Raw genomic sequence first — 16,639 nt, 5'->3', positions numbered from 1 at the left:
TCCTAGCCCTTCAAAAATTGTTAACTGTCCTAGCCCTTCAAAAATTGTTAATCTAATAATCCTCAAAAAATACAAACATTTTAATGTACAAAGAACAAGGATGATGTTTTTATAAGAAGTTGAATTTCTGTTACATAGTTTTTTAGAAGAAGTATATATGTTATATTTAACAAGGTAGTAATATAGATTGGGCAATATTTATTCTCTACTTTTTGCTTCTTCTCTACAATTTCAAAAATATTTTAATGAAGTTATTTTGTTTCTTTCTTTGTCTTGGTTCAAATTATTTCTTATTTGGAGCTTGCCTTAAAGATCAACCCCAAACATATTCCTGGGTCCTGATTCTCTTTGATTCATTATCACCTCCTGCTTCTCAAGACAAACCTAATGTGTTGCTCTTCAAACTACTTAAATCTAAGACCACTAATTAGACAATAGTAGAGACTTGGTGCCCTCTCCTGGCCCCAACAATTCATGCAGGCTAGAAGAAGTATGAACTAAGTCCCCTACTAAGACTCTCCAAACCCCTCATCAGGGGTTAACCAAGTTAACCTGGTCATATCTGCTACTTTCTATGAAGGGAGGTAACTCATCCTCCATTTAAAGGCAAATCTGGCCTCATGTTGCAGTGATTCTCCTAATCTGGTCTGTGTATACTGTCAAAATGAAGAAGTCAGCTTTCAAAACTACTTGGCCAAAGGTATAACTACTGGAGAGGCAAAAACACTCAACCATCTAATTCTCCAAATTTAATGGAATTAGGGGTATTCTCAGAGATATCAAGGAATGGGATGGATTAGAATTTACACATGAATCTAAGTTGGCGCACCATGTAATTTCAGGGAACCATCTAACATTTCTGAATAAATGAATGTAATAAAAATTAAGGAACTCACATTATGAAATTTACATTTCTTGTTTTATTAACAGTGACTTAATTGTAACTATTTACTTAAGATGATGCTTTAGAGACTATGGTCTAAAATAAGAATGGAACTTTATTGTGTGTCTCCACTAATTATTGGTTCTCTAGAAAGAAGACAAAATTTCCAGTTTCTGTGGAGATTTTCTGGGCTAGTTGATTAATTTAATGAAAATTACTGTAATTATTCTCTCAGCCATGTGCTTCCTGTTGTTTTTGCATGATGATGGTCATTTGCAAATTGCCCATTAATAAATGTTCTAAGTAATTCATTGATGCTATATACAATATTCTTTCATGTGTAAAGTAGCACAGCATGTACTTCCCAAAGAATCATGTGCCATAATGTTTCTGATTTAAAATAGTTCATGCAAATGATAATAAAATCCTTGTAATGCACATAACACAATTTAATAAAAAACTTCTGCTATTAACATATTTTAAAGCATACTTACGGATTATCCAATAGCAAGACTATGGGATTAAGTTCTTTCTTTGGTCTATAATATGCCCTGAGAGGAACAATAAAATTATACAATCCATTTCCAGCAGTTTCAGCTGCAACAATAATTAGTTTATTTTTGAATCCATAAGCTTTTGCATCCTCATAATAGTTATGTTGGCAACTCTAGAAGAAAAAAACAGACAAAATACAAATCTGAAGTAATACTGGAACTTGGTACAAAAAAATATTATGTGAAATAAAATAGAAGTTTTAAGCATACAGTCATGGCAAAATGTTTTTTAAAACTACTACATTCATGTAAAATATACTATTATTTACTAACAGTTAAGATGGCTTTAATATATTCATGAACAGATAATCTTAATGAATAAGCTAGTTAAAGGAAACTTTGGGGAAAATTCACACCCTCTGATAAAGGTTTTATTTCTCAAATATATAGGGAACTGAGTCAAATTTATAAAAATAAGAGCTATTCTCAATTGATAAATGGTCAGCTTTCAGAAGAAGAAATTAAAGTTATCGATAGTCATATGAAAAAAATGCCTTGTCACTAATAATAGAGAAATGCAAATTAAAGTAACTCTGAGGTACCATCTCACACCTATCAAATTGGCTAACATGACAAAAAAGGAAAATGATAAATGTTGGAGAAGATGTGGGAAAATTGGAACACTAATGCCTTGTTGGTGGAGTTGTAAGTGGGTCCAACTATTCTGGAGAACATTTTGGAACTATGACTAAAGGGCTTTAAAACTCAAAAATGCCCTTTAACCCAGAAATACCTCTACTAGGTCTGGATCCCAAAGAGATCAAAGAGTAAAGAACTTATATTTACAAAAATATTTATAGAAGCTCCTTTTTTGGTGGCAAAGAATTGGAAATGGGGAGAATTCCCATCAACTGAGGAATGACTAAAGAAGTTGTGGTATATGGTTGTGATGGAATACAATTGTTTTCTAATTTTTCATTCTTTTGGATTTGTTTTACAGTGTCTTGATTTCTCATCAAGTCACTAGCTTCCAATTGCTCTATTCTAATTTTTAAGGAAGTATTTTCTTCAGTAAGCTTTTGGACTTCCTTTTCCATTTGGCCAACTTTGCTTTTTAGGGCATTCTTCTCCTCATTGGCTTTTTGGACCTCTTTTGCCATTTGGGTTAGGCTATTTTTTAAGGTGTTATTTTCTTCAGTATTTTTTTGGGTCTCCTTTAGCAAGTTGTTGACTTGTTTGTCATGATTTTCTTGCATCACTCCCATTTCTCTTCCCAGTTTTTCCTCTACTTCTCTTACTTGCTTCTCAAAATCCCTTTTGGCCTCTTCCAAGGCCTGGGACTGATTCATATTTTTCTTGGAGGCTTTGGATGAGGGAACTTTGACTTTGTTGTCTTCTTCTGGTTGTATGTTTTGATCTTCTTTGTCACCAAAGTAAGATAATATAGTCTGACCCTTTTTGTGCTGCCTTCGCATGATCTGGTCAATTACTTGAGTTTTAAACTCTTTGTTAAGGTAAGAGTCTGCTTCTAATGTGGAGAATGTACTTTCCCAAGCTTCAGGGGTTTGTACAGTTGTTTTCAGAGATAGTTCTAGGGACCTGTAAATTTTCAGTTCTTCCAAGGTGGTATGATAAGGGGTGAGGTGTTTCCTCTCCACCGCCACAACAAGCTCCACCAAGTCAGCATTCCTCCTTGCCCCAGGACCACCCCTCAGAACTGTGACCCAGATCCAAGCGTGGGCAAAGCAAGAGATTCCTGTCTTAGCACTGGCAAAGAGATCCCTGCAATCCCCCTCTGATCAGTCACTCGATTCCCCCTCAGTCTGTGAGCTGGAAGCTCAGGATGCAGTTGCTACCCTGGGGTCTCGCTCGGGACTTGTGACTGAGACCTACCTTCTCTCTCACTGCAGTCACAGACTTTTCCCACTGACCTTTTAAGTTGTCTTTGGTGTTTGGGGGTTCAGAAGAGTGGAAACCGCCACAGCTGCCCATGATTCAGCCCTCTGAGGCCTGCTCCAGGTTCGCTGTGGCCTGCGTGCCCACGCCAAACTGTGCTCCTCTCCTGGCCTGGCGCGATATACCTTTCCAATCAACCATCCAGGTTGTCTTGGGCTGGCAATTTGTTTCACTCTGTCTTTTTGTGGGTTCTGCTGCTTTAGAATTTGTTTAGAGCCATTTTTATAGATATCTGGTGGGGTTTGGGGGAGAGCTCAAGCAAGTCACTGCTTTCACTCCACCATCTTGGCTCTGCCCCCTACAATTGTGTTATAAGAAATGACAAGCGGGATGATTTCAGAAAAACCTAGGAAGACTTACATGAACTGACACAAAATAAAGTTAGCAAAACCAGGAGAACATAATACATGGTAATAGCAATATCATAAGAATGATCAATTGTGAAAGACTTAGCTATTCTGCTAATACTTCAAGACAGTTCCAAAGGACTCATGATGGAAAATGCTATCCATCTCCAAAGACAGAAATGATGAATTCTGAATGCACATTGAAGCATACTGTTTTTCGCAGTATTTTTCTTGCTTTTTTGCAACATAGCTAATATATAAATATGTTTTGCATGATTTTACATGTATAATTGATATCATAATGCTTGCCTTTTCAATATGTTGGGGAGGGGTTTGAGGGACAGAGAGGGTTTGGAATTCAAAAAGATGAATGTTTTAAAAAAATAAGCTAGTGGAGTATTACCTCCATTTTTTAAAGATAAAGAAACTGAGACATAGAGAAATTAAATGATCAGTTAAGTTTTGTGTTTCCAAATGCATTGTGCTCTTTATCATCCCATATTAACTACACAGAGGAAAACTTTCTAGAGGTTTACATAAAGAAGAAAAGAAAATCTCTTGTTCACAGTAACAGGATTTTATAGAACCCCGAATATACTAAGTATTTTAAAAATAGAATTATGTATACTATTATGAATAGTGAATTGTGAAGAGTGGAGAATGTTGAGATAAATTTTTTAATAATCCAATGTTTTTCAGGGTTACTTTTTCAGCCCCATTAATGCAGGACACAAGAAAACAAATCTCATCTCCTTTGTATGATTCTGTGAAACTGGATTTTGCTATCCTTTTAAGCGCAGATGGATTATAATATACACCAATACAACCAACAGACAATAAATTAATAAAATCATAGATCTACAGAATTACTGGAAGGTATTGTTAATATGTGGTGATTTATGCAAATTTTATTAATCCAAAATGGAAAGTTTTCAGTGATATTTTCCCACACACATCAGCTTATTTGACCAGAAGCCAAAACTTTTTTTTTCATAAAAAAGAAGTGGATTCAATAAAGTTCTGTTTTTAAAATATCATTATTGTAAAAATGATTTGTTCTTTTTACTTCACAGAAAAAAAAAATTTCCTTTAATTATATAAACAATGTCAATTTAATGAAACTTGTGTGTGATAATTTGTAGTTCTATTTTTAAAGTATATTCCATTAAAATTTTGAATCCTATTTTATTCAATATACTCAAATGGATCTATTATGTCATTAGTATTGGCACTCCCCTCCAGCCATGCAGATCATAGCCCATCCATCCCTGGCTATCACCCTATGCAACTTTCATCCATGTTCTCTAATAAAGTAGTCACAGGAAATCCCTTCAAAATTTGATAGTGTCCTATTCCCTGACTTATCTTGACTTTGTCAGGAAACTACTAAACACTCAGGCTGTCCATTGTTCATCCTTTACTCTTGCCATATGGATCACTGAGGTTCTTTTTTCATTCATATATTTTTAAATGGCGTCTTTTATATATCTTTTCCTGCTCTTGTTTGGAATGTGTTTCTGCTTATTCATGCCCCCTATATATTTCTCCCTTCCCCTTGGCAATTTTCCCAAGAGTACTGTGTTCTGTGACTTAGTCATAAAACATATTCCAGAACAAATTGTGAATATGGATCTATTAACTGTGTTAATATTATTATAATTAAGTCACATGTCTACAGTTTTAATCTACTAACAGTGAGTTCCTACTACATACTGAGCACTGCTAGGCACTGCATCTGTGTGTTGACATAAGTCAATCTCAAAGAGCTCTTAAATACACTTATAAAGGCATGTTAATATGGTTTATTGGGATTTTAAATCTTTGAAACTTATTAAAAATAAGATAATGAAATAAATTGTTTTTGACAGTCTGAGAGAGTCTTTAAAAATAGTTCCAACTCATTCTGCAGAACACTGACTTCTTTAAAATTAATATTTTAATGAGAGATACTCCTTTGATAACATTTGTAGAAGGACTTTCCTTGTTTTCCATTAGTCATTATTTAATCATTTAATCAGGGATTTTTATTCCATGTAAGCTATTTTATTTAAAGTTATATATCCTCATTTGATTACTGAAATATTTAATCAAAAACTTTTTAGTCCTGAAATAAGTAATTTCCCATTTTAAAAATAATTCCATGCAATAATCTATATTTACTGTATCTACAATGTAAATACTCAGCACAAAGCCAATGTTTACGTTTTAATAAGATTTTTTTTATTTTTCAACTAGTTTCTTCCTTCTTGTTTCCCTAGTTCCCAACAATGTATCTCTAAAAAACAAGAGCAGTTCTTTCCTAAACTGCCCTATATTCAGATGAGGAAGGAACCTGAGGGATGAATTCAACCAAAATAGAACTAGTCTCAGTCTACTGTTTTCATCCTACCTTATTCTATGCCCAGGTCTTTGCTGTTCACACCATTCCCTATACCCAGAAAGTACTTCCTCCTCCCTCTCTCTCCATTAACTTAGCCCTATATACTTCTGTTAATCCCATCCCTTTCTTCAGTGCCTAACACAGAACCACACCCTCCATGACTCCTTCTCTGGCCTTCCTAGGTGAATTTCTTTCTCTCTTCTCCAATTTCTCATTGTATCTCTTTAAATTTTAAGTTCCTTATCAGCAGAGCTCAAACCATACATATCTTTGAATTCTCAGACCTAGTATAATTACTTCAATCAATTAATTAATCTATGATTTATGAGTTTCTCTGTTGACACATGAAAATTAAATAGTTAACTGAAGTATACAAAAATAGCTAAACAATCAAATAAAACTAGGCATATTTTTAGACCTGTCATGCCCACAGCTTTTTCCAAAATGTCTTTGTGCTCAGGAGTCAATCTCCCTTTAAGGTTTTAAAAGGGCTGAGATAAGGTAAAGTGTAGATAGGACGGATCAATTAGAGTGGCTCATCTTGGTGGCTCCTTGGTGACCTCTTCGTTCTAACTCATTTTTTTTTCATTTATCATTACCAAAATTATATTTGTTCAACAACGATATTGCAAAGAAAAACATTGGAAGGCTTAGGAACTCAGATCTATGCAATCTAATGCAATCTCCCAAGAGAGAGGTGATGGACTCAAGGTGCAAAATGAGACAATCATTTTTAGACATAGCCAATGTGGGGATCCATTTTGCTTAAATATGCATATTTGTTACAAGGGTTTTCATTTTCTTTCTTCCTTTGTTCCTTCATTTATTTCTTTCTTTCTTAATGGGAGAGAGGTGTGAAAGGGAGTATGTTTGCAATATGGTTACCAAAAACGAAGTAAAAAAAAAAGAAAAAAGTGGGTAATTGAAGCATTTTATAAAAATGCACCGAAGGGAAATTAGAATCTGACAAGCAGGGCATTTTTTTTTTCTTTTATCAATGTATTTTGATTTATCAACAAAAAAAGGGCAGCTTTAAAAGTTACATGTTGGGGCAGCTAGGTGGTACAGTGGATAGCGTTCTGGCCTTGGAGTCAGGAAGACCTGAGTTCAAATCCAGCCTCAGACACTTGACACTTACTAGCTGTGTGACTCTGGGCAAGTCACTTCACCCCAATCGCTTCACCAAAAAGTAGAAAAAAAAAAGTTACATGTTGATTTTATTAAATACTTAAAAGAAAAGGCAAGTTGCAAGTAAGAGATCTGTAGTTTCATATGACAATCTTTCTTCTGCACTATGTTGTATAAAGGAGTATTAATTTTTTTAATACTTGTTAAAAAAAAGAAAACAAATTTTATTTCTTCAAGGGCCATAGGAATTCAGTAGTTAGTATTATTTCTCAACTGGAGGAAGCCTAATGACTCTATAACTCCCACCAAGCACAAGTTCTATCAATTTGAGAATCTGGTAGGAAGAAAGAATATTCTTCAGACTCAGACTGATCCACTAGCCTCTAGTTCTCACCTAAAGTTGAGAAATATTTTAATTCCTACAAAGAAGGGGGAAAAAAGCATGTTAAACATTTGTGTAGAAACAAGATTAGAAAGAACTCTAAAGCATAATGTGCATTTTAAATTATGCTATTAAAATCATTATTCAAGATTAATACTTCTGAAACTAAAAGTTGGGAAATCATATAATCTGCTATTATGAAACAGAAACATCTTGAAGGTCTGAATATATGGTTCCTTTCACAATAAATTGGAAACTTTAAGAACTGAGTGACTTGACATATTTCCTTTGCTAGAATGACCTAGTTTACTGTGACCCTCATGAATGTTAATATATTTCAATGTCAAGGGAAAGAATGGAAAGACTGTATAACGTACCAGAAAGAGCACTGGTCTCAGGAATTAACAAAGACTTTGGTTTGAGTCTTAGCTCTAATATTTATTATTTGCTGACCTTGGACAAGTATCTCTAAACTCCAGTTTTCTTATCTGTAAAGAGGAGATGATGATCATATTTGGAATCCCTACCACAAAGGGTTGTTTTGAGAAAAGCATTTTACAAATTTCAAAGTTTGTAAAACAAATTAATACATGCATATAAGTAAGAGTTAAGAAGTTGTTGACTGGCATCAGCAAGAGAAAAAGTAGTTGTAAGCTTTCTACTTGGTGAGAGTAGCAAAAATTTAGGGGATTTCATATAGCATCAAGAAAAAGTTTAAAATCATTCACAGAGGGGCAACTAGGTGGTGCAGGGGATAGAGCACCGGCCCTGGATTCAGGAGGACCTGAGTTCAAATGTGGCCTCAGACACATAACATTTACTAGCTGTGTGACCCTGAGCAAGTGACTCAACCCCACTGCCTAGCCAAAAAAAAAAAATCATTCACAGAAATTTGACCTAGCATATCTTTAAAATGATGTCCAATGCAATGCAACCTCCTCATTCTACAAATTAAGAAACTGAAACAAGGAGGCTAGAATCTGTTGGACTGCAATCCAAACTTTGTCTATGCCATGCTGTCTCTAATGTATATAAAATTAACTGATTTTTAAGTTCAATTTCACTTTACATTCATAAGATTATTTCTTCTTATATGCCTTTCCAAAAAAAAAACATTTTTTTCAAAATGGGCACACATTTAAGATATTCAAACTATAGTTTTGCATACTAGTTATATCATTGAATACATCAGGTATCCATAAAGAAAAAGCATTTACCTTGTCTAATCTTAGACAGCAAACTGGAATTTTTTCATGAAGGAGATGACAAAAAGTGGGAGAACTTCCTATATATGGAGAGTAAGGGGGGTAGCCTTTAGCATACCTGAAAAATAATATGAAATCATTCTGTTGAGTAAGTCATGCAATATTATGACGGCAAATTAAACCACGGTGATATTTTTCTATTCTGTTATAGCTAGAATCTGTAAAGAAACATATTTTTGCTTCTCATTAAAGATTGCTATGAAAAAATATTTCCAAAGAGACTGAAGTATTTTTAAAAATATCATTATTAATTCTGACACCTTTGCAAACACTTTAAAAATCATCTTTAATTTAATCTTAGTCCTTAACTATGATTTCATCAATGCTAGAAACCCACAGCAAATTAATGCAGTTTGGCAACTCACCTATGACTTCTAGTCTTAAGGAGTTGCCTGGGTCACTAAGAGCTTAATTGACTTACCTGTAGTCATATAGTTAGTATTTGCCAGAGATAGGACTTCTTCTACCCATGTCTCCATGACTCCAAGGTCAGGCATCTTGCTGCCATAACAATCATTACTCGTTCACCCTCTTCAGTAGATACACCAGCTAATTTTTCACACCATTATTACCAATATGTAATATTCATAATGAAAATAAGTAGAAGATTACAAGTAAATTTTCTAGATAAATGTACATATAGACAAGACTTCTATTTGAATCAGGCTTAAAACTTTATCTGAAGCAGATGTTCTTAATCTGGGGTCTATGAATTTTAAAAATATTTTGATAACTGTTTCAATATCATTTGTAATGTTATCATAATTCTATATGTTTTACTTTACATATCTAACATTATTCTGATAAAGAATTCACAGACTTTACCAGATTGTCACAGGGGTCTATGACACAAAATTGACTTGTCAGTACTATGGAAAGCAGCATGATTTCTCTCTAGGACCTAGATGATTATGAAATATATAATAAAAGCACCCTAAAAATAGCATTGAGAGGCTTGTTTGTAGAAGTGTACTGGAAATGGCTAAAGAAGTGGTCTCATGAAAGCAATAACAGAATTTCTCTGTGGAACTACTATTCTGCTTCTTTGTCATGAGCTGAGCCCACCTTCTTAACTCTCCACAGGTCTGACTATGAAAGTCCTTCATTAGCCAAGGAGGCATATCGCACAGTTTAACAAGTCTAGAACAACATTTCACAGGACTAAAATGGCAGGTGAGATTGCAATCACAGATGTCTTAATCTTAGGTTCAATTAAGCAAAGCACATTGCTGAGAAATAGGAAGGTAAGAATCCTGCTTCCTGTGGTCTGGTCAGATAAAACTTGGAGTACTTCAGATCTCGGAGTTACATTTTAGGAAGAAGATAAGCTTTTAAATAACAGCCAAAAGTGGGTGAACAGATGGAGGAGGGCTTTGAGATCATGTTGTAAGAGGATAAGCTTAAGGGATCATCTTTTTTATTAATCAAAATACGTTCAGAAGCAAATATCAGACTATAGTTTCTATGAAGTCACTGTCTCTGCTACTTCCTAGAAAGCTGAAGGCTAAGTTCATTTTTTCTCCAACATGAAATCCTGAAGCAGAATGAATGACTCAAGTTTACCTGGCATATCAAGGAAGGAAAGAGCCCCTTTTGCAAGCAGTGGGGGCATTATACATACCGATAACAAATGAAAAAAATCTAGTAAAGATTAATTAAGGTATTCCTTACTGTTTCCCCATACAAAATGTTTACACCTGTCATCCCGTAGAGAATTATACATACTCTAAATTGGTAGAAATGTCTTCATCTGGTGTTGTTTCATCTTCAGACTGATCACTTAGAAGGTCACATGTTTGAATTGATGATGTGTCTGCAACCTCCAAAACAGGAGCTATACTAGGTCTTCTGGTGTCTTTGCACCCCTCTGGAGGAAGAGCCAAGTTAGGGCCACTTGCAGATCTACAGCTGGTATCTTGTAAGTCAATAGCCACAGTACCTGAATCAGGAAAAAAAAAAATCTGCAACTCAATGGTCAATCAAATATCAAATTTAAAGTTAATGTTCAATGTGGGGTAAAAAACTGTTAGTAATACATAAATCCTTATTTTAATAAATATTCTTAAAATACTTGGTTAGTTTAAGTTTTTCTTTTGTCTATCAATGTGTGTGTTTGAGAAGCTTTTATGTTAAGTATTTCTTTTGAGTGTAGAAAATAAATACTTGCCCCATACCAAATTTACAATGGACAGTAAATATTTTTCTACTCTCTCCTTTGGAAAAGACCTTAAACATGATCCAAAAACCTAACCTTTAATTAAGTCTTCCCTGCAGGTACCATGGTAGGGAGCACAAAGAGCCAAAGTAAAGAAATAAGAACCAAACCTTTCTTATAAGACACCATCTTATATTATATATAATAATATGCACATTTATGTAGTATACACTGTGTCATATGCTGTGCTAAGCACTTTTTACAAATATTATTTTATCTTCACAACAATCCAATGAAGTAGGTGCAATTATTATTGTTCCCATTTTACAACTGAGGGAAACTGAGGGAAGCAGAGGGTAAGTGATTTGCTCAGGGTCACACAGCTAGTAAATATCTGAGGCCAAATTTGAACTCAAGTCTTCTTGACTCCATACCCAGTATTCTATCCACTAAGCCATCAGCAGCCCCTCTTTGACTGTCAAGTCAAAATAAATTGTGTTATGACGTTCAACATCTGATACACTCTACATTGTATTGCTAGATTTTTTAAAAGGTAGAAATGTCCTGGTTGATATTTTTAAAGTTTTGCTATCTTAGTTTAAGAAAAATGATTGTCTTATTTCATAAGCATAATTTTCATGTTATCAATCAACAAAAAATTCACTAATTGAGAATTTTTTTCAGATTACTCCCCAGAAGTTTGACTTTATAATATGCATCTAATTCATTCAGTGCTTAACAAAGTCCTTCTGTAAGCAGTCAGTGCTTAATGAATGTGTATTGAATGAAATATTTCTTGAAAACTTACCCATACTGGCAATTATACTATGTACTGGTAATCTGGAAGGTCCATGATAAAATGACCTTGATGCATTGTTTCTTCTTAACTGGTCTTGATTCTTAAATGCTGAATTTTCTTCTTTGGTGATATTAATGTAAAAGCATGTGTCTGTAGCATTCATAATGTAACGTGGACCTGGATTTAGCAAAATGTTTTTATTATCTTCCCTCCTAACACCAATCAAGCAGACTCCAAACCTTAATAAAAAAGCAAAATATAATCATGTAACAATTATAATTTAACAGAAGACAAATGTTAATTTGCAGAAGACATTCATATTTACAGAGTCACACAGACTCTCAGAATTTCAAAATCATAAGGGAAAGGGGGGGGAATCATCTATCCCATTTTAAAAATGAGCAAAGTGACACTCAAAGGATAGGAATACCCCAGGTCACATAGGAAGTAGTGAATGGCTGAAATGGGACTAAGCCCAGTCCTCCTAATTCCCTAACCAATGGTCTTTCTGGTTTACTATACTCATTATTATTATTAAAAAATAACTCCCTAAAAGTATTCTTCTATAATAGTTTGATTTAGAAATGAGGAATGATAGTCTATAACCATAAAGGAGCTTTGTATTATTTATTCATATATATATATTATGTATGTCTGTGTATATATAAAATTATATATATGTATATATAAAATCATGTATATCATGTGTGTTCTAAGTTATGTGCACACTAAATTTTATACCTTTGAGAAATGAAATTGAAGTTAATTTTTCACCTAATGAAATAATTTTGTCTAAAAATACTTTTCTTAATTCTGAGAAAAATGCCTAAATAATACTTTGCTCATGAAGACCTTAAAAAATTCAAAATGGTGAAAGTTAGAGTCCCATGGGAAACTGTATATTTGTACTCATTATCAGAGCAATATTAGAATTAAAAAGTAAACCCTATATTACTAAATACATTAAGAAATAGATTCATAACTGCCTTTACTTATATGCAGTTATGACAGTTTTAAAATGACAGAAAATAATTTCCTTCCACAGAAGGTCATTCTCTGGTTCTCTGACTAAAAGGCAGGAGAAAAAAAAACATTCCTATTTAGATCAGGAGGGAAGATGACCCAAATTATATTTGGCCATATGAAATCTCTCAATATTCAAGATGTTTTGTTTTGTTTTTATTCTCATCTGCAAATTCCCTTAAGAGATTAGGTCCAAAAGGATTATTTTCCTTTTATCAGTTTTTAATTGCTGTAATAAGAAAGTATACTTGGTAGTTTAAAATGTAATGATGCTTTTATTTATTCTTTTTAAGAAGAGAGAAACTTTCTCCTGAAAATCTTAAATCTTCTTAATACCAATACAAATACCTAGAGAATTTGCAGGGATTGCATGATAGTTTTTTTCAAGGCAACCCAGAGAACACAAATTTGTAAAGAATTGTAATGTGTCCTGATTCAGGAAGCTGTGTATAAACAGTAAGATTCATTTATATTTTCAAACAACCTTGGCAACAGGAACATACTTTTTGTGTGCATGGAAAGAGGCATATGTGAAACTCTTTCCCTCATATTCAGCAAAAAATGTACTTTCTTCCATGATAATGTGGTACACTTCATTACCAGAGCATCTTCCATACATCTTCTGCCACTGTTCAGGTGACTGCTGGCCCTCTCTGAAATACAGAAACAAACAAATAATATAAACATGTGGTTAGTTTAACCGAGTACACAAATTCCTTATGGAAATTAAATGTATAATGACCTATTATGATCTATAAGAACTTTAACTCCAAGACATATGACATACTATCCAAAGAGATGAGTATTTGATTAGATGACCTCAAAGGGACCTTTCCAGCTCTAAATCTGTGTTCCTATAACTCTAAATATCTGGTATATAGCCTCTAAGCAGATCAAAATGGGAAAAATACTTCACTTCTTAAGAAATAAACTACACCAATTACTCAGTGTTATAATTGAAGAGAATAATGCAGTGTACAATGTGATTTTTGCATAATCCAAATAAATGAAGTTGCATTTACCTTTCCAGCTTCTCCAAACACTTTAAATATCCAACATTCCAGCTAAAGTAGGATATTTCCTGATCCCTACACATGTCTGGAAGCTTTCCATTCTCACTGCCTTTGATCACAGTTATTTCCTCAGCCTGAACTGCCCACCTTGCCAATGCTACCTATCCTCAAGCTTTGTCCAATTTCTATACTTTCTTCAAGTTCTCCATAAACCTGCTTCCATTTACTGAACTCCAGGAATCATCAGCTTTTAGATTTGGAAAGGAACTCAGATGCCATCTACTCCAATTTATAAAGGAATCTTGACCATAAAATTCTCACAAGTAGTCATCTACTCTCTGCATGAAGACCTCTAAAGAGAGGGAATACATGCTTTTTGAGTCACAATTCCTCTTCTTGATGCCTATAATTCTATCTCTTAGTGCAACTTCAGATACTACCTTATATTAGAGTTCTTTGTGTATCTGTCTCATGACCCCTATTATACTATAAACTTAAAGAAGGAAGAGAATCTATGTATTGTATTTTTTAAATCCTCAGCTACTTAGGATATTGTCTTGAACAGAGTAGGAGCACAACAGACCACTGAATGACTAAATAGATAATTGATTAAGCACATTTACTCTAACAATGAAACTAAGGGATGCATTGTTCACATTCACTTTCTTATAACAATTCACTAAATAGCAGGACATTTGTATAAAATTAATGTTTTCTAGGACAGTTGACAAACCTGATTAGTTTTTATTTTCTAGTTTTTGCTTCCTGATTTCATTTATACAAATAGGCCTTAGAAGAAATGAATCATGAGGGCTTCCTTTTTATCAGGGCAAGCATTGTAAAATTTATCAATACACCAAGGATATATAATTTTGTCTGTGCGGAAAATAGGAAGCCAACATCGAAAACAACATGCCTATAACTTCGATTTTTGGAATACCACCCTGCTGGATTCTCATTCAGTTTGTATCCTCTAACCATAGGTATCCCACAGGCTTTGGTCCTAGGTCCTCTTCTTTTCTTCCTGTATGCTCAGGGATTTAATTACCACCTTTATGTTAATAATCTCAAGTATTCCTATCCTGTCCTAATCTCTCTGCTGGCCTCTAGTCTCCCATATCCACTGGCCTTCCAGACATCTAAAAATGGATGTCCAGTAGACATCTTAAACTCAAGATGTCAAAAACCAAATTCATCTTTTCCCCTAACAAATTCCCCCAGAGGGCAACTCCAACTTCCCATCTCAGAATCACAAACCTGGTGTCATTTTTCTTCCTAACTCTCACCACTCCCTCCCTCTGTCCAATCTGTTGCCAAGGCCTGTCAATTTTACTTTTGCAACATCTTCCAAATATGAGGCCTTTTTTCCTCTGATTCTGACATCACCCTGGTACAGGCCTTCATCACATTATTCTTGGACTACTGCAACAGTCTGCTGGTTGGTCTGCTTTGCTTCAATTCTCTCCCACCCTCCATTCAGCAATCAAAGCAATTTTCCTAAAGTACAGGTATGATTATGTCTCACCCATACTCAGTAAACTCCAGTGGCTCATTATCACCTCCTAGATAAAATATAAAATCTTCTCTTTGGCATTCAAAGCCCTTTATCACACACACACACACACACACACACACACACACACACACACACTCACACCTTTCCAGTCTTCTTATACCTTACTCCCCTTCAATTCAGTGACACTGACCTCTTTGCTGTTCCTTGAATAAGGCACTCCATTTCTTGGCTCCAGGCATTTCTCTAGCCCTCTTCCATGCCTAGAATTCTATCCTTCCTCAACTCCACCTACTAGCTACTTTGGCTTCCTTCAAGCCTCAACTAATATCCCACCTTCTACAGGAAGCCTTTCTCAATTCCTCTTAATTCTATTGCCTTCCCTCTTTTAATTATTCCCTATTTATCCTTTACATAGCTTGTCTGTACATATTTGTTTACTTGTTTTCTCCCCCATTTGACTATGAGCCCTTTGAGGACAGAGACTATCATTTGTAAATGTTTATTGACTGATTGACCAGTAGATAATCTTAGAGACTTGCATGATATTTAGAAAAGTTTTAACTTGACTACAGTCATACAATTACTAAGTCGGATTGAAATCTAGGTCACCCTGACTCAAAGTCAGGAACTCTATCTATTACAATATATTTGTTATTTTTAGACTTTGTATCTTAAATTAGACGCTTTTACCATTAAAAAAAAAAAACCTTTATTGTGCAACTAATTTGGCCAGCTAGGTTGCTCAGTGGATATGATGGGGTTGGAATCTGAGCCCCAGAAAGGAAAAACTCTGGCCCTGATGGGGTTGGAATCTGAGCCCCAGAAAGGAAAAACTCTGGCCCTGATGGGGCTGGAATCTGGCCCCAGACCATTCCCCACCCTTGGTAATTCTATTACCTCATGGACACTGTACTTTCCCACATGGCCAAATCTTTGGTGGCTATACTCCCATCAACTGGTCTTTCGTTGTGGCTACATCTAATCTCCCCTACATTGTCTTGCCTCCCTATGGCCCCAGGCCACTTCCCACCCTTGGTCCCACCTAGGCTCCATTTCCCACCATTGGGAATTCTATTACCATGGACTCTGTACTTTCCCACATGGCCAAATCTTTGGTGGCTATACTCCCATTAACTGGTCTTTCATTGTGGCTACATCTAATCTCCCCTCCATTGTCTTGCCTCCCTATGGCCCCAGGCCATTTCCCACCCTTGGTCCCACCTAGGCTCCATTTCCCACCTTTGGGAATTCTATTACCTCATGGACTACTTGGCCACTCTCCCAGGGTCTTTCTGTTT

The 16,639-nt window shown here is 34.9% G+C and overlaps 1 protein-coding gene across 1 annotated transcript in view; it reads right to left on the bottom strand.

Moving 5' to 3' along the window:
* The window catches only part of LOC114029068 (potassium channel subfamily T member 2), a 207,213-nt gene that overhangs the window by 112,636 nt on the left and 77,938 nt on the right, over positions 1–16,639 (bottom strand). The window contains exons 8-12 of the mRNA XM_027843419.1: positions 13,316–13,465; positions 11,799–12,028; positions 10,561–10,774; positions 8,788–8,893; positions 1,378–1,550 (exon numbers count right to left, since the gene is read on the bottom strand). Of these exons, the coding sequence (XP_027699220.1) occupies positions 1,378–1,550; positions 8,788–8,893; positions 10,561–10,774; positions 11,799–12,028; positions 13,316–13,465 (873 nt within the window). The remainder of the gene's footprint in view (positions 1–1,377; positions 1,551–8,787; positions 8,894–10,560; positions 10,775–11,798; positions 12,029–13,315; positions 13,466–16,639) is intronic.

The sequence above is a fragment of the Vombatus ursinus genome, unplaced genomic scaffold (genome assembly GCF_900497805.2).
Source record: "Vombatus ursinus unplaced genomic scaffold, bare-nosed wombat genome assembly UNPS02014909.1, whole genome shotgun sequence".
Taxonomy (NCBI): Eukaryota; Metazoa; Chordata; class Mammalia; order Diprotodontia; family Vombatidae; genus Vombatus; species Vombatus ursinus.
The sequence above is the reverse complement of the archived record's forward strand: the minus strand, read 5'-3'. Positions and strand labels throughout refer to the sequence as shown.